Here is an 18,867-nt window from a genome sequence, read left to right as displayed (position 1 = left end):
AAATTGCGATGAAGCTCAAATAGTTCATAAGGTTTTTTTACTGGTAATGCACATGCATAATGTATATACACAATGTGCATTATGTATGTGAATTAACTGTGAATAACCCAACTAATACTAGATATCCATTGTAATTTATATGACTCCATTAACCCCCCCCCCCACCTCTGGTCCTCACACCTGATTGGCTCAGAGTAACGACATCACATTCACCCCTCCTCTGTCGAAGGCCGGAACAGGAGGAGGATTTCTCCATAATTCTGGCTGTCGCCTGATGAGGCTGGTTATAATTGGTGGCGAAACGTCGTAGTTGAATTGTAAATGCTGTGGGCTTAATCTCCAACATACCGGTGTGCTGTACTAGTAACTAATTTACATGTTTTGTTTACGTAACAAACCTTACTAATTGGCTGTGTCGTGTGGTGGCGGGTTTAACGACAGATGTATATGTACGTGATCTGACCCAAGAAAAACCTCTATTATGGACCCTATAGTCAACCGACTTAAGGAAGTCGGCCGCCGATAAAGATAGGATCACGATTGCGTTAGCTCTCTCAACCAAAGCATACCTGCACCTCAACCTCTGTGACCTCCCCGTCTTCATCTGCATCCAGCTCTTTGTGGGCCTGCAACTCCTGCACGGACACGCTGGAACACACGGACCACACCCGCAACCAATGCACCCGCCATTCGCCACCGAGAGACAGTGACGTCAACGCAGACAGATGACAAAGAGGAAAGCAGGGATCAGAGAACTCATGCCGATTATATATGTCGTATTGACTATTCACCGCTTTCCCGTCCGATGACGAGCGTGTACGTCGTAAATTTTTCTTCACGTCATAAATTTTTCTTCCGATTCCATTCAAAACTTAAAGCGTAACTGAAAGAAAATGTAAAATAAAATAACTTGATCGGTACCGAGGCTCCCACAAGGCCATGCGAGAGGGAGTGTGGCACAGTTTGGTGCCAGCTATCATAGAGTGCAGTCGTGTCACTATGGTTCTCTGCGGTGAGTACAATGTCTTTAAAAACAATGGCACTACGGCTCTCTAAATAGAATTAACGCAGAGCTGCTTGTGCCTTCCGAGATTCAGAGGTGACCGGGATCCACTCTGCTACTTACAGACGTATCGGAACGGGTAAAGAAGGCCGAGCGAGCTTGGGCAGAATGATGGCCGATGGACGAGACCAGAGATGGATTGGCAGTCAAAGAGAGGGAACACCCCCACGGTGACGACTACCGTTGATAAGTAGTAATCAGACTGGCACACGTGCAGAACCAATATGAATTAAGGCATTGTAAGAGCCGTGAGAGATGGCAACACACACGAGGATATATTTTCATCCAAAATTGGATTACTCGTGGCTATTTATGATCTTCGTGCCACCGATGTTCATGCAGAGCAACAACTATACATTGAGGTGGCAGAGCCAGATAATTACGTCAGGAGCAGCCGAGTGTATCGCTGTGCAGTTGCCTCCTTCATATTTGTGAATCAGGCACTGAGTTGTCATATGCTCCAAGGTCTGTTCTAGGTGATCAGTCACAGCACAACGGATTTTCCATTTGCGTATCAAGTATCCGGATCCGCTGCATGCTGTAAGGGGATGTGTAGCGGCTAGCACGCTTCGCTACAAACCCAGTGACCCGAGTTCAATTCTAACTCACGACCAACACCAGTGACGATTATCTGAACCAGTCCTGGGCCTCCCCTAGGTCGACTCAGTCTCAGATGAGTACCTGGTGCGGTGTGTAAAAACATCGCCACTGGGGAAACGACGGTGGTCAGGTGTTGTGCTGGCCATCTACCCCCTCGTGAACCAGGCAGCGACGTTGCCAGGAGATGGCCGTATATTACACGGGTGATGAACCCATCTGTGAGGAAGGGTGCCTTTCATCCCTGGGCCAATGACCGGGCCAAGGTGTCAGAGACGAGAGGGTGATGATGAGAGGGGGAGGCAACAGAGCAAGGAGCAATCGGAAGTGAGCTGCACGGAGCAGCGTCTGTTTTCACAGAGGGGGGGGGGAGAGGGGAGGGATTCAGCGTGGGGGTGACCACATAGAATCTACGTGATTTTGAGAAATGTTAAAAGCTCATATTATTTTTATGCAAACGAGGTCCATAATTACGTTTAACCAGATAATTTGTCTTATCGGCTCCCAGTGTTGCTTATGTATCCCTACCATTTAAAATAACATCCTGGATAAAAACATCCCCATTGCAAAACCCTAACGGATAGGACTGTGCCATTGGGGAGGTGTGTGTGTCTGTGTGTGTGCGGGGGAGTGGAGGTGGGTGGGGGGTGGTGGCTGTTGAACCTCAATGGCCTTCCCACTATATTGCACAAACCGGTGAGTGGCGAGGGTCAGGTGAGTTTTCGAGCGGTGAGCGGTGTAACGCGAGTGGCCAATGAAGATGGTGGGTTGTGAGTGTCACATCAACTCCGTCCATAGGACAGACTGCCCACGAGTAGCACACCATGCGAAATGAACTTGCGCGCTGTCGAAAAAGACTACGACAAATGCACAGCACTTGTTGAAACTCAAAACAAACGCAATGGTACTCACAACCCATCCGAGTTTTCGTCCAGTTTGGAGAACGCTGCTCCCGCCTTCTCCTTCTCCACCTCCTTGCGTCGGGATTCCTTCATCTCTGCAAACAAAACGCACAACACACGCACACGCGCACACACAACATTCAAATACACTTGATCGCAGCTGCAAACCACAAGTATCGATCCGATGACAAAAAAAACAGCCGGGTAACCGCGATCGCTTAAGTTAGCATAGCAGACGAGAATCAAGTCCACGAAATAACGCTCAATTAAAAACAGAAAATTATGACAGCATGAATAAAAATGTGTCATTTATTCTTTAAATGTTATCCACAATCACCACCACCCTGGCCATAATCATTGCCGTCATTGCTGTTGTCACTGCGACCATCATCGTAGGTGTCAGTCATCACCGTCACCACCATCATCATCATGGTTGTCGTCAAAGTCATCAGTGCTGGGTGTAAACGCTAAAGGTTGTGAGTTTGAACACTGCCTTCAAAGCAAACGCGGTTGGTTAAAACATATCAATCACACGACACAAAGGGGCACGCGCGTTCCATGTTTACTTGCGCACGTGCGCGTTTATAAACGTACACACGTGGAAGCACAGCAGCCAAGGTACAAGAAATAAAGAAACAAAGATCCCCAGCATAGCCTTAAACAGACTGTTGGGGCAAGTGATGTTAGCGAGCACCTACGTAGCCCAACACGGCGCACGAGGGGATGGGTGGCCAGCACCCAGTGCTGATGTTTACACACAGCACCAGGTACTCATTTGAGGCCGAGATGACATAGGGGAGGCCCAGGACAGGTTTAGATATGCGTCACTGATGTTGGCCGTGAGCGCGAATCGAACCCGAATTCTATTCGCGCCGGGTTCGTAGCGCAGTACGCTAACCACTGCGCCACCGTCCCCCACTCCCCAACCGTCCACACGCACGCACGAGCACAATGGGCGATCGTCGGGCCATCCGCGAGGTGGCCGTGTGGTCGACGGCTCGGTTGGGTGCACGGGTTAAACGAGCGTCACTGAGTGACGGCCCCCCCGGCTTGTCTCGCTTTTCTTTATCTTCACCCTGGAACCGTCCAGCCCCGGGGGCCAGCTGACGGCTCGCACAGAAATCACAGTTTATTTAGGCGTTATTGGCGGCGTAATGACCGACGGTCGGGCAAAGAACACAAACAAATTGCGGCGGGATCGCGTTTCGATGCGGTCCTTGCGCAAATAAATCAATTTTTTCTTTTCGTCCGTTTATTTCTTGTTATTCTTTTTAAATATATATTTATATTTTTCCATCGTGGCAGCGGCCTCCTGCTGCGCTTTGGTTCACGAGCAGAGCACGCGTCGTTTGAGTGCCACAAAAGAGCGGGAAGGCAGCAGCCTCCGGAGTGATTTAGAACCTCCGCTTGGTACCGCGGCGAGAGAAAAATCAGCAACACCCTTTGCCTTTTGAGTATGCCTCTGAATTTAGATTTTTATTTCGCGTTATCAGCAATCGCAATGAACATTTATGCACAAGCCATCGGTTTGCAGAACGTATAGAACCGTCCAATAATTAAAGTGAAAGTCCAGCGCCGTGTCCGTTTGAGCGGCGTTGTCATGGCGTCGGAACGCGCAGTGCGGTTCGAACGCTCGCATGCACACTTTTCATTGGCAGAGAGGGTAAAACCTACTCTCAATGTTTCATCATTTAGATGCTGGCAAAAATTGTCCCATGGATAAGTAATAATCTGGTTCACTTTGTTACCTTCCCACGATGCCTGATGCCTCTCCTTGGCTTCCTTTTCCGGCGACTCCACGGTTTCCTTCTGCTGCTGCAAGGCGTGCACTTTGTCCTCCCAAGCCTGCTTCGCATCCTTCAGGGACTCCAACTTCTTCTGCACTCCTCAAGCAGCGCACGCAGACGGATGTGCGAGATGGGAGAGAGCGGTGGCACAGCGGTTAGCGCACACCGCGCTAACATCTGGGCTAGTCGAGTTCGGACGCTGCCATTTAAACCAACTCAGGCGGGAGCAGCAGCAGCGGCGATGAGCGCACTTGGGCTATGAACGCAGCCACCCGAGTTTGATTCACGGCCACAGCAAACATCAGTGACGCCTTTGCAGACCTCGACATTGGCAACACATTGTCATATGCAAGGATGGAAAAAATAGCTGAAACATCATCATCAGCCAATTATCTTCACAATTTACCACAGTTAACATAACTGGCAAGTGACGTAAGGGGACCATTCCTAAGCCCTACCCTTTTCACGACCCAAACCGATGAGTGTTGTAAAATAATGATCAAATAACCACGGTGTCAGGAGGCATTTATCTATATGTACGTTTAACTTATTTCGCACCGTACGTGGCCAACCGTGCTAATCGGAGTGAAGGACAAAGAGCTGTAATTCTTTCTTGTTATAAAACTGAAATGGTCAAGGCAACACATCCGTCACGTTATTTTTGTTCAAAGCCATTTATAATCTGAGCACGACGTTTCCCCAGTAATTACAACCAGAATCATCAGGCGACAGCCAGATTGTAATTTATATGCATTGATTAACCCCCCCCCCCTCTGGCCTTCGCACGAGGGCTCACAAGTGATGACATCACATTTATCCCTCTATTTAAGGAACGAAACAGGAGGATTTCTCCACAAACCTGGCTGTCACCTGATGATGTTGGTTGTAATTACTGGCGAAACGTCGTGCTCAGATTGTAAATTTTGTGGATTCACTCTCCAACACACCGGTTAGTGCTGTACTAGTAACGAATTGGCATGTTCTGCTTACGTGACAAACCTTACTAATTGGCTATGTCGGGTGGTGGCGGGTTTAACGACACATTCATATTTACATGATCCAACCCAAAAAAACCTGCATTATGGATATTGGTCGCGAAGTCTTACGTGTTAAACTGATGTTTAGACACTGCAGCAGGTACTCATATCGGGGCGAGTCAACCCAGGGCCTGTTCAAATAATCGTCACTGATAATGGTGGCCACGAGCATATATCGAACTCGAGGTTGCCCAGTTCGTAGCGCAGTGCACTAACCACTGTGCCACCGCGCGGTGCACGTGTGCGCACACACAACAAAAACCCCCCTGATAGCTGTAACAGACTGTTGGGGCAAGTGCTGTTAGCAAGCAACTATGAAGGCTGCCACGGCACACGAGGGGGTAGGTGGCCAGCACCACGCAGTCACTAACATGCACTTGCACACACGTGCGCACACACGTGCACACCACACACAACAACTAGCAAGGCAGGTGTGAACTCCGAATGCACCCAATGACTGCTTGGAAAGCACCTCTGACCTTGTGCAAGGACAGAGAAAAGGTGACTCGCTTGCATATCCCGCTCTGTCTTTAGTTTTTAATAAACGTTTTGTTCGTTCGCTCCCTTCAGCATAGCAGCGGCGCTTAAAACAAAGAGTGGGCAATCGGTCATCGAGCCTACAAATCAATCAATCAGTGGCTTTGTGCGAAAACAAGTGAGAGTCAATCAGGATACAAAGTCACGGTGGCAACGATGAGGGGAGGGGGTGGTGGGGGGTAAGAGAGTGGCGGAGTTTGGGGGGTTAGCGATGGGGTCGAAGGCACTTCTGTCTTTGCAATTGTGCGCGCATTTTTAGTTTACTTTTTGGACATTTGTTTTTACGTGTTTTGTCAAGTGACCTCCGCAACGCCGGTGGCACTGAATAGAACAAAGACGAGTGTTGGGAGGAGGTGACAACAGGGGGGGGGGGTGGCACGTGGGGGGGCGGGGGGAGTTGTGGCAGAGGGGGGTTTCAAGTCTCATCGTACAGAAGCGCCGCTCGACCAAAACTGGTGGCTCAAGCGAAACTCGATTTGAATGTAAAAAAAAATAATAACTCGCACAGGAAAACAACACACTTTAATTTAAAACTGTGTTAGTTTAGCCCGGATGGGGAAACGTGGTTTTGTTGAGTGATACAGCAGAGCGAACAAGTTAAGAATGGCCAACCAATGTAATTATTCTTTGAGGATTTTTTTTCCCCCGCAAAGCAAAAAATTCCGCGAGCTCATCGCTACCCTTAAGTGTGTTGTGCTAGGCCGAGGCTGTAATTTAGAAGGGCTGCGTGCAATGTAACCTGTTCAGTCTTAGCGGCATTGTACTACTGTCGTGTGGTACTGTGACGAAGAGAAAAATCTGCTGAACACTCTACAAACCAAGCGGTCGGCACTGCAGTGTCAACTAAGCATCGAATTACTTGGGGGGAGAAAGTGGCCTGCGTGGTTCAGGGTGGGCTCATGATGGCCGTGTCAGGCCACTGAAGGAGCACTGCGGAAAAACTGGAATGGAATCTGGGCTTCATCCCAGGATGAAATCACCCTCCCAGAGTTCGATGGATTATCACGATTCCGGGTAGCGATTTGATTCATAAGTCGATTCCGTCCATTAACAATCCCCAGACATCCGATCGTCATCACCGTCAACCATGATCCATCCACTGCTTGATGAAGGCATCTCTCAGTCTCATTGTGCAACAATGCATCTGCAAGGACGACTCAATTGGAATTATACGTCGCAACCATCTCACCCGACGGCAGAAACTTTAAAAGCCTTGAAACTTGCCGAGCCTTCACATAGACAAACAAGCACAGTAATAAAATAAAGCTCCTGAACGTGAGTTCATTGCTCCATCTCCGTGGCAGACGTATTCTCACTCGCGTTCACTCCTTTGACTGCCACTCCATCGTTAGTCTCAACCACCGGCCATCATGCCTTCTAGCGACCGGTCCCATCCGAGCCCAATTATATTCCTTAACAGTCAAAATGATGTCTGTAACTTGTGTTTTCTCTGATAAGCGGTCCTCTGTCAGTGTAATGCCAAGCAAGCATCTCTCTAAGATTATTTACGCACTATTCAGATGTTGTTCCATTTCCTTAGCGTAGATGTCCATGTTTTCCAATCCGCATCTTTTCCCCCCAATTGTATCCCAATCGTGCAATCGGATCTCACGTTAAGATATGACAAATCCATTTGGAACTCTCACAGACCATACTCTTTGGTTATTTCGGTAAAGTCACGTAGGTATGAAATAAAATAAATCACGACGTTTCGGGCGCAACACAAGCGTCCATCATCAGGTGATGGATTTATACTGGTAGGAACGAAGTGGACCAGCCTACAATAGATGATATCGTCCGTCCGTCCGATGTCCGATTACGTGTAGCAACATCGCCCCCTACTGAAAACACTTGGCATGACCCTACAAAAACCTTTAGACTCTGTGAGGCTTTCCTGGCTAAACAAGTGTTACATTCCCTTATAATTCCCTCAGATAGCTTTTAATTAAAACATTTAAATTAATGAGGCTTTCCTGGCTAAACACGTGTAACCTTCCCTTATAATTCCCTGAGATAGCTTTTAATTAAAACTTTGAAATTAAATAAAAAAACTCACAGCGCCCTAAAGCCTACAGCTAGGCCTAAAGCCTAGAACTAGGCCTCAAAGTATCCCTTCGTATCGTACCCCCGCGTGTGTGAAAGGGAGTTAATGTTTAACAATGTTACATTCCCTGATGTTTTAAAATAGAAACATTTACATTTAAAGCTTTTACATTAATAATTATAACATTTAAATTATACATTAATAATTAAAACATTTAAATTAAAAATTAACTCACAGCGCCCTAAAGCCTACAGCTAGGCCTAAAGCCTAGAACTAGGCCTCAAAATCTCCCTTCGGATCGTCCGATTAGGTGTAGCAACATCGCCCCCTACTGCAAACACTTGGCAGGACCCTACAAAAACCTTTAGACTCAGTGGGGATTTCCTGGCTAAACAAGTGTAATAATACATTATGTTTATATTCTTTGGTTATTCGTTCCTACCAGCCCACCCCGCAGGGTCCTGTTTTTATTTTATACCTACATGACTTTACCGAAAGAACCAAAGAGTATGGATTTTTGAAGTCACGAAAGCTTCAAATGAAGATCTCACAGACCAGTGTAAGGGTTTACGTTTGAGAATTGTCTACGGGAGCAGATACCACAGAACTACCTCTGAACTACTTTAAAGTCTGATCTGTGATCTACACAAGTAGGGGGCCAGCACTTTCCCACTCATCCTGGCACAGAGAGGTATGTTCGTGGTGTGGCAGTCAATAAATAATCTGAAATCTCAAAAGTTAGCAATTAAGTACGGTGATAACCGGGCTGAAATCGTGACCTCACTACACTTGCAAAACCAGTTTAATCACAAGCGCATGTCTGGATTTGGAAATAAATTATTCAGAGACAGGCAAAATACATTCCAATTGCAAATTACTGTAGTAATAAAACATAAATACAAATTAACCTAGTAATTGTATAAACATCCCAAGTAATTTAGGTATAAATTACCAATTACTTTGAGGTGTTCACATCAGTTACCAATTACCAACGAGAAATATAATAAAATGGCATGCTTAAATTACGCATAATTTAGCAACTGCCCTTCTCCGCCCAGCGTCTCAGCAGCACCAGCTAACCGCTTTGACCTCTGAGCAAAATCTGACTGGCGAGCACAAATAAGTTCACCGTTATTATTTTACATCCAGCCATTTTTCATCGCGGCGGCTGGCCTGCTTTCGTTCCCGACCAGTTCTGCCCTGGCGCGTGCCGTATGTCACAACACGGCGCCACCACCGCCACAGAAAGGGGCCCTCCCCTTTGTTGGCAGAAAATGAAAATAAAATGAAAACCGAGAGACACTTGTATTCAAGCTATATCACCCGGGCCCTCTTGGCAGACGTGCACCACAAAGGCCTTTGTAGCCGGTGCCTCGCCCCAGCCCACTCTGCTGGGGCCACTTCTCCTCTTTGGTTTAGATTTCTTCTTTTTTTACAAGCTCCGCTTTTGTCTAATAATAGTAGTGATGACAATGAATTTAAATAGATGTGAAAACACGACTTTTTTTCACCACGGTTGCAGAGCACAGCTCCGAATGGCCAACTCGCCAAACAGCCAGCTCAGAGCGGTGTAATTGAAGTTGTAACAGATTAGAGTTAACACGTTGCTCGAAGTGAGCGAGGTATTTTTATTATTAGAAGAGGTTTATAAAGGAGATGATCAGGGATTCCAAAATTGGACAGAGTGTGAGGAAAGGAGCAGAAAGAAGGCTTTTGACATCCAGTGTGGTTAGGTGGGCGAATGGTTGAGTGGGTGAGGGAGTGAGAGGGTGAGTTGGTGGGTGAGTTTGAGAGTGGGCAAGTGAGCGAGTGTGTGACTTTGTGTGCGAGTGAGCGGGTGAGTTTATATGTTGTGATCTGCAGTGTGGTGGTCGTTGAACACAGCATGGATGAGACGAAACAGTCTGTGTAGTAGACAGAATCCTCAACATGGGTGGTGGATTCAATGAGTGACGCTCACTGGAGCAGTAACCATGGTCGTAGTAAGAAAAAAGTGATGAGGTGACTAGCCACCAGTGAATAAGTGATTGAAGTGAACATTAAAACGCGTGACAAATGCATTCATGAGGTGGGGGGGGGGTTAAAAAATGGGCAAATAAATACATATTTCTGGAAGCAGAGCATTCATGGGTTTTAGAATGCTTAACATGGCAGAAACAAAATCTCAAAATCTATGTAATGTGACCTACAGTGCCTATTCATACATTGGTAATTTGAAGTTCGGGGGAGCAGTGGTCTCAGTATGTTTACCAATGGCAGCACACACAAACCATCTCGTTAAATTTGGTTCTGTGCTTAACTCGTGCAAAATTCCCACTCCAACAGGCACCGAGCTGACACCATTGAGGGCCTGGGTTCAAGTCTTGGCTCTCAGGGCCCATGAATAAACCACATCTCAAGTGGATAGTCTCAGGCAGGTGACCAATGTCTGCACAAAATAAACCCATCATCATCAAACACATTATTTGATGATGCTGCGTTAGCAGTGGTAACACAAACTAAACACATTCGTTAATAACACTGTGGCCTAAAAAGGGAAACATATAATGGGCACCGATTTGGATAAGGAAAATTCTTTAAGGCATACAGCACACCATTAAAACAAAGATTTTTTTACATCAATGTGGTTTTATTGGCATGCAAATATGTTTGCATGGCACATTTTATTATTATCATTATTATGCTCAAGACTATTTTCCTGCCAAGTTTTTAACAGTAGGGGGACAATTCTGCTACGTGTCATTAAAATTGAGTAATTTGTAGTTACTTTTTCAGGATTGGGATGTTTGACCAAGATGGCGAGGCAACATGTTGTATGAAGAGAGGAAAAAACCACATGGAATGACCATGGATAGGCATCACGGCTGAGACTGAGAGGCAGGGCCTAGAGCAGTGGTTCTTGACCTGGGGTGCACACACCGCCTTGGGGTGCGAGATGCTCTTTCTGGGGATTCGAGACATTGCAGATTGTTTTTTAAGTAAATTTTTTTAAAAGTAATTATCGAAACACAAATTAAGCACGGCACGTAAGTACAACTACTTTATTTCAAACTTCTGTATATATTGATATTATACACGTTTTAACGATTGAGAACCAAAGGGGTGCAAGGCTGCAGTGAAGGTTAAGAACCACCGGCCTAGACAGAGAGGTGGTCCCAGGTGATGAACCATCGACATGAAGAACTGTGGAGACGATGGCCCAGGACAGGAGGGAATGGAGAAAGAGAAGGGAGTAGGCATCAGTCCCCACACGAGTGGGATACTAACGCCAGTAAGAAAATGAGGACATTGACTCCAACAACAAAAAGTTGAATATTGGAAGAGAAATTAAATTTACGAGGAATAAATGTGTCTCATTGTAGCAGCTCTGCCAGGGAGGGTGTGGGTGACCCTTTATCCTCAAGTTTCGCTCACCCTGGATCATCTTCATAAGAGCTACTGTGTCCCCTCCCCCTTTACTGATGGACGGACAGACAGATGGGCGGGCCAATATAATTCATTCAAACTTTCAACCAGTGCCGAAAAGCACGAAAGAGAACGTTACTGTACACTGGGGGGGGGGGGGGCGCAGGCACACACTACTTCTCACGCACCTGCTTCTCCTCCTTGCCGCGTTTCGTCTCCTCCATGAGCTGCTGCTTGATGCGGAAGCCCTCGGCCGCCACCTCCGCCTGCCTGGCCATGTTCTCTCGGTCCTTCTGGCCCAGCTCCCTGTTGGGCGAACAATTCAGGAGGGGAGGGGGGGGGAACCCCTTGTCTTACTAAGGGCCCACAAGGACTTTCAAACAACTTGGTGAGGCCACGCCGGTTAACACGCACGGCGGTCACTTCCACAGCTGCAGGAGGCAATGAGAGTGACGCAAGTGACTTACCGTGCTGAAATTAGAAACATGGTCGAATTAGAGACATAATCGAGATATCCCCCTCTAATACCTTTAGTAGTGTGATAAAGATGCTCCTAGCAGCACCTCCGATTAGCAGGGTTGGCTACATACTACGCGAAAGAAGTTCAACATGCACACGGGCAAGCGTAGAGTCCCATGTGACCGCGGGCCATAGGTTCACCACCGATGTCATACATAACCGTATCACCTTGTCACCACCATTGATGTCAACTGAGAGGCCACGGGTAGTGGTGGATAAGAAGGCAAAACCCTGCAAAACAGCGCTTGACTTGGGACTCGTTGGTGCTGCGCTGGCTGCTCCTGGGGCTCTCAGTGGCTTTCCGTGTTGTTGTTGTTGTTGAACCCCAGTGGATCTCATCCAGCACCGTGCCGCAGTCTCCCCCGTGTTACTCTTGCACGCTTCTCCGGCCTGATCTCTGACCCAGACTGCTTTCCACCCAAACGTAGTGTTTTCTTGAAATGCTTTTGTATTGAATGTGTTGTCTTGTACACATGTACCCCAAGTTGTGTGTCCCAGGTCTGTCTGACACCAGCCTTAAGTGCCATTTATGGCTAAGTAAGCCTTTACAAATCAAGCATTCAATTTTCGTATTCCAAAGACATCATGCAGTTGCATTGTATTTCACTGTATTTGACATCACAATGAAATCACTAGGGTGCCATGAAAACGTTCCCGACCATAATAAGTAATTTTCATCGTTTAACAAATTACTTAATGATGCCGTGTTAGCAGTGGTGCACAAGAACAATTCTAAACAAACAAACAAAACTAAATTCGTCAATAAAAGCGGATCTTAGAAGAAAAACATATTTTAAAAAGGCGATGATTCAGTTAATGGCCCGTAGCATGTAAAGAATAGGGTTGAGCCTGCATTGTGCATAGACACGTGACCAACATGCACACCAGGTTGTCATCCGTGTCCACAGGGCTGTGCCACGTGGTGGGCAGCAAAGGGCTGTGCAGGAAACTACCAGGTAGTACTGTACTTCTAGGCTCCCAACTCTAGCCCCCCACCGAACCGCAGAGTGAAGCATGGTCATATGACCATCACGACGCGCACGGCGTGGGCAGGCGGACAGATGCGTGCGTTACCTTAGTGGTGTAAGTTCAATGTTTTGCGATAGGCAATTAGTCTTCTGAGCCATCTAATTAAACAACCCAAACCCATGTAACCTTAAGTAGACAAAGTTTCCTTACTTGCACGTGTTCTCACAGACAGCACCACTGTTGTATTCATCCGTGGTGTCACAGCAATCTGCAAGGGTCCAGAAAAGACGCGAAATATAAACTCGTCCTTGCAAAAATAACAATTATTGTTTACACGAGCTGTGTCAAACTTAAAAAAATACGTCATGTAGCATCATTATTAACCGCAATTCGTTAACCACGGACTCCCAATCAGATCACACACAATTGTGCTCAAAGGCTGCTTACGTTCCACATTATGAATTCAAATCTGGGATGGGTTCACCCTCCACACCAACCACGAAGGTCTCTCCTAGCAAAGCCCCAAGTGAACTTCCTCTTCCTATCGCCAAGCCTCAACAGGGTCGGTCAATCTTGACCCAACAGAACTTGCTCATATTTCATGGGTAAACTAAAATGACCTTTATAGGAGTGGAGCGGTCGTGCGGTGGTGCGGTGGTGCAGTGGTAAGCACACTGCGCTATGAACCCGATGCACCGGCAACTGCCAAGCGTAAAAGTTGCTGTAGGCTGCGGGGCAACGTTGTGTGCAGCAGAGGGCAGAGTCGCACAATCAACTGTTGTACTGCACGTGTATGCTGTGTCTGCTACTCCTTCACCAACCCGACACGGACCAAGCATGGGCAAAACATCTCCATGACCCGTATGATGCCAAGGGTCCCGTCATCCACGAGTGGATTGGTAAAAGGGCTGTAAAATTCTACTATTACATAATATGCATTTATCATAAACACAGCCAAACCCTGGACCACATCTTCTGCCCGATTCGACCATTTACGGGTGACATCACGGACATTCGCAAAATCGCCGCTGCACTGGCTTAACTCGACGCAAACACAAATCCGCTGCCAATCACCCAAAACCTGCTCCGACTCCCACCACACAAACGGAGAAGACTCCTAAATAACGGCACACTGCCAATTGACGCGCCGATGAGACTTTCAGGGACGGAACACGTCGCAAAAGGTCTCCCTCCCGGCACTTGGCGCGGCGTCGTACCGCAGATGCCGTCGTTGACGCGCGAGGAGGGGATGTTCTGCGGACGATAGCCCGCGTTGGTGCAGTGGAAGTTTCCATTGGGGCACGCTGACGTCCCTGTGGAGAGACAGAGAGAGAGACAGAGAGACAGAGAAACGCAACAGCAGCACAGAGAGGGAGGCACAGAGAGGGAGACATCCTTGTTTGTAAGCCTTTCTGAGCAACCACATGCACAGAGCGTACTTGAGGGATGCCCTAGAAAAACTTGAAGACCCACCTATATATATATTTTGATGCCTCTCCAACTAAAGTTGACAGTGCTCATGAATTAGTTCTGTCCATCCATTCCTTCCTTGTGTGGGATCGCTAGCTACTTTTCCGAAGCTGTTGGGTCGCATCTTCATTGAAGCCAGAGATGCAGAACCTAAGGCCCATGGGTCACACGCGCCCTTGTAACTGCGTTTTGTCAGCCCCCGGCGAGGCCTACACTTGTACACAGACAGCACATTGTATCCATAACTGCTGCACTAATCAAGTATTCGGAGGGGGGGGGGGATAATTTAGACCTTACAACAGCAGTGTTTGTGACTTCAGTGCACCCAGTTTACCTGCAGTCTCTCAAGTAATTTCTGAGCACGCAGTGAGTCGGGAGTAACAGCGCGATCAAAGCTTCGTGGCAATTGACCAATACGTCGCCTGTCAAAAATAATTTAAAAGTTCCACTCAGCTCTTGTAAGTAAAAGGTCCCCCCCCTCCCCCCACCTTGCTTTAGGCCCCCCCCTCCCCCCACCTTGCTTTAGGCAGCACCGCGAGCCGTGCAAATCACCTGGTTCATCGGAGCCATCCTTGCAGTCGCAGTAGTCATCGTTCACACGGTCGAAGGGCATGGTCTTGGAGCCATCAAGGCACGTGAAATCCTTGGTCTCATCATAAAGCGGACGCTCTGGAAACGAGGGAGGAGGAGGTAAAGTGACAGTAGTCAGTTTAACAACGTAGCCTTTCGCGGCCAATATTATTCACAATCAAGTGAGAGAACGTGAACTCAAAGATGAATATCAGTGCCAGTATGTCACAATATTGTTCTACAATGTGGTTTGATTCAAGCGGAGCAAAACTCTGGATGCCAAAAGTGTCCACCTGCTCAGGTTTGCTTGGTCGTAATGCTCTTCAGCATTGGTAGCCCTGAGACCATGGTGGAAATTCCACATCGCTATGGCGGGGACCAGTCGATGAATCAGGACTAATGTTGACTTCTAACAAAATGGTAGTTGTTTTGTTCACCATGGAGGAACGGAAGCAGAGATGACTCCCCAAACAAAATCTGAAGTCACGGCTGTCGTTTTTTGTGGCAAGCGCTGTCACAGTTCCACCCGGATCGATAAAACACAATGATTTTTATGAATGACGAAAATACCGTGATGAGGTTATTAGCGTGACAACAACGCAATGAAACATTTTCACTTTTCTAATTAAAACATGACAAAATAGTGAGCGGTGACACAGTGGTTCGTGCATTGCGCTGCGACACAATGCACCTCAAGTTCGATTCAAGGCAACGTCTAACATCAGTGGCGAGTGCCATCTGAACCAGTCCTGGACTCACCACCCTTCTTCACCCACCCGCACTGACCAGCGAGGTGAGGTATGGCCCAACAACCATCACGACTGGCCCAGCATAGGGAGGGCCTTCATCTAACAGTGGTTTGACAAAACAGCTGTACATTGTTAATTGTAATGGAAGAAAACTACACTCAAGGAATGAATCAGTGTAATGGGATTCAACATTACAGAATTGTACGGGTCAATCCCACGGTGGATGAGGACCTCGTTCACGCCGTGTTGGTCGTGGGGGGTGGGGGTTACGTGACCATACTTCACCACGCCGGTCAGTGCGGGTTGGTGAAGCCAGGGAGCAGAGGATTGGGAGCATAGCCGTACAGTACAACAATGGGAACTTCTTCTGCACTCCGTTGCTTGCCACCACCAAACACGCGTAGCCGCAGCCTATAACACCTGCTTTGTGAATGGCGTTCGCCCAACAAAGCACCTGTCCAGGCTCAACACCCGCTTAGCTTTCGAGATCATCGCGGGGGGCGGGAGGGGTCCCACTTAGCCCACGGACACACTTAACCGCATTTAACTCACGTAAACCTCATTGAATGTAAATGCAATAACATTATTTTAACTCTGGGCGCCGAATGTATCGTCACTGACGCCGGTTTCCCCATCCTCTCACCCCACCTCGCCCCCCCCAATTAACTCCAAAAGCCTCAATTAACTTCACGAGTTAGAGGTGGGCACCGCGGTTTGCGCCACCGGCCCACATTGGCCGCGGCTAACATCAGGGGCGCCGAATGACACCCCTAGGACTAACACGGCGTGGCGGTGGCCTTCATCCAGCAGTGGATAGAGCCAGTGGTGGTGGTGGTGGTTGTGTTGGTGGTGGTAGTGGTGATGTTGAGGCCTGCTCCACTCACTCGTCACGGACACGCCGCGGGGTCGTCTCACTTCGGCCGCGGACGCCGCGCAAATAAAAGCGAGGATGAGCGCGAACCTCGGCATCTTTCTCTCAATTCCACGCGAGCGACGTCGGCGGTTAAGAAATAAACGATAACAACAAACACACGGCACGGGAAGGGATTTTACATGAAAAGAAACGAAGAGATTTCAAAGTAACCAAAATCCGAGTTGACAGCACTGCAACACGGACGTGCCAAGCGGCGAGCTCCTATTGGCTGATAACGCCGCCAACTCGAAGTTAGCCGTGCGCTGATTGGTCCACGCAACCCCCCACGTTCTACCCCCCTCCCCCATGTGGATTCCACGTGTTTGAGTTGCACCGGATTATAAGACGCGCCCGGATTATAAGACGCACAAGCTTGTGCCCAGTATCAATGAGGTTATACACAACTGGTCTCGCTCACACACACACAGACAGAAGTGGATAGCCTTAACAGAGTATACTCTTAGGTTTTTCGGTAAAGTCACGTAGGTAAAAAATAAAAGATAAATAATAATAAAATAATAGAAATTAAATAATAAATCACGGCGTTTCGGAGGCAACACAAGCTTCCGTCTTCAGGTGGAACCGTCACAGCACGTGCTGTATCAAGTACCGATTAGCTGTATAAAGCCTTAACAGAGTGTCGGGGCAAGTGCTCCTTGCGAGCACCTATGAAGGCCGGCACGGCACACGAGGGGGTGGGTTGGCCAGAACCACGCCCGGCCGCCTTTGTCTCCCTAGTGACGATGTTTACACACCGCACCAGGTACTCATTTGAGGCTGAGTCGACCTAGGGGAGGCCGTCCATAAATGACGTCACGCACCTGGGGGGGGGGGGGGGTCAGACATTTGTGACGATGTGTGACGAGAAGGGGGGGTTTGAGAAACGTGACGTCACATCAAAATGCGCAACTTTAAATAAATATAGACAACACGTTCTACTTAATTAAATAGACTCTTTAATACATGTTTTCTCCTACAACATTAGAGTGCAGCGCCACATTAAATACCCACTAAAATGACAATAGTTTAAAGCGATTTGAAGCATGTTTTATATTGGGGGGGGGCAGAGCTTTGTGACGTCATATTTGAGGGGGGTTCTGACTGTTTGTGACGCCGTGTGACAATGGGGGGGGGAGTCAAAAATCGTCCAAAATCGCGTGACGTCATTTATGGACGGCCCTTTAGGTCGCGTAAATGTGTCGTTAAACCCGCCACTACCCGACACAGTCAATTAGTAATGTTTCTCACATAAACAGAACATGCCAAAAGAAATAACCCCCCAAAAACCTGTTTTATGGATGATATTGGTCGCGAAAGCCGACGTGTCAAACTGACTATACCACCAATTTAAAAGTTGAATCAACAATATCTCGACATCCGTCAGTCACACCGTGGGCCGTGACGCGGCCTGGCAGGAGACATCCACCGCTGCTTCTTGATTTTGCAGAGGTGTCGCGGTTCGATTTCCCAGCGGCTGGCGACGTGCGGAGCGAAAGATGTTCACCGTAGGTAGCACCAGTGACGTGCAGGGTGAGGTCAATGGCTGGGGAGGCACTGGCTCGTGTCAGAGCCAGATTCACACACTGAGGGGCGTGTCCTCACTGAGGGGGGCGTGTTAGACACGTCCCCCTCATTGAGGCAGATGTGATAGCTGCCTCCCCTGGTGCTTTTTCATTGCGGTTTCATAACGAGACCAGCGAGCCTAAATATCTTTTTACACGTACGTGAAATAAGTTACCTGGAGTATGGAAGGCGAAAAAATGAAAGAAGGGGTCTACAAACATTACATTGGTGACATACCGAGATAGTAACAGGCACGCGCTTATTGCCCGCGCTCTACATCCAGTTGCTGAGGGGTTGCGCAATCAGAGGGGAGGCTGAGCGCGTCGCTGCCTCACCTCTCGTCTCTTCCTGTATTTGCAGTGGAGCTACGCAAATTTGGCGATTTTGACTATAAAAATGATTAGAATCGTACAGAAATGACAATTATAACACACTCACTAACAATTATAACACTCACTAACAATCACTGGAAGGACGTAATAAACCATTTTGATACACATTAGGGTGGGTAGAATAATACATAGTGTTATATTAAAAATGTATAAGGTATAGGGTGGTTTATAGCAATACAGTATGTAATTTAATGTTGGTTTTGCCTATGGAAGTATATAGTACGGTATAGACGCGTGTGATGTAAGAGAATAAAGTTTAGATGGAAGCATATTATATAATTTTTTACAACGTAGAATTTTTCATGTATTACTTACTGTTAGTAACTCAGCTTATTGTAGAGTATAGTAAG

The 18,867-nt window shown here is 47.6% G+C and overlaps 1 protein-coding gene across 1 annotated transcript in view; it reads right to left on the bottom strand.

Annotated features, from left to right (window-relative positions):
- Nucleotides 1-16,765, bottom strand: part of PRKCSH (PRKCSH beta subunit of glucosidase II) — a 94,528-nt gene extending 77,763 nt beyond the window's left edge. Inside the window, exons 1-8 of the mRNA XM_078867520.1 lie at nucleotides 16,534-16,765; nucleotides 14,883-14,999; nucleotides 14,078-14,173; nucleotides 13,071-13,128; nucleotides 11,561-11,678; nucleotides 4,311-4,440; nucleotides 2,573-2,657; nucleotides 570-648 (exon numbers count right to left, since the gene is read on the bottom strand). Coding sequence (XP_078723646.1) covers nucleotides 570-648; nucleotides 2,573-2,657; nucleotides 4,311-4,440; nucleotides 11,561-11,678; nucleotides 13,071-13,128; nucleotides 14,078-14,173; nucleotides 14,883-14,999; nucleotides 16,534-16,618 — 768 coding nt within the window. The 5' untranslated portion in view covers nucleotides 16,619-16,765. The remainder of the gene's footprint in view (nucleotides 1-569; nucleotides 649-2,572; nucleotides 2,658-4,310; nucleotides 4,441-11,560; nucleotides 11,679-13,070; nucleotides 13,129-14,077; nucleotides 14,174-14,882; nucleotides 15,000-16,533) is intronic.
- Nucleotides 16,766-18,867: the final 2,102 nt, after the last annotated feature.

The sequence above is a fragment of the Lampetra fluviatilis genome, chromosome 24 (genome assembly GCF_964198595.1).
Source record: "Lampetra fluviatilis chromosome 24, kcLamFluv1.1, whole genome shotgun sequence".
Lineage (NCBI taxonomy): Eukaryota > Metazoa > Chordata > Hyperoartia > Petromyzontiformes > Petromyzontidae > Lampetra > Lampetra fluviatilis.
The sequence above is the reverse complement of the archived record's forward strand: the minus strand, read 5'-3'. Positions and strand labels throughout refer to the sequence as shown.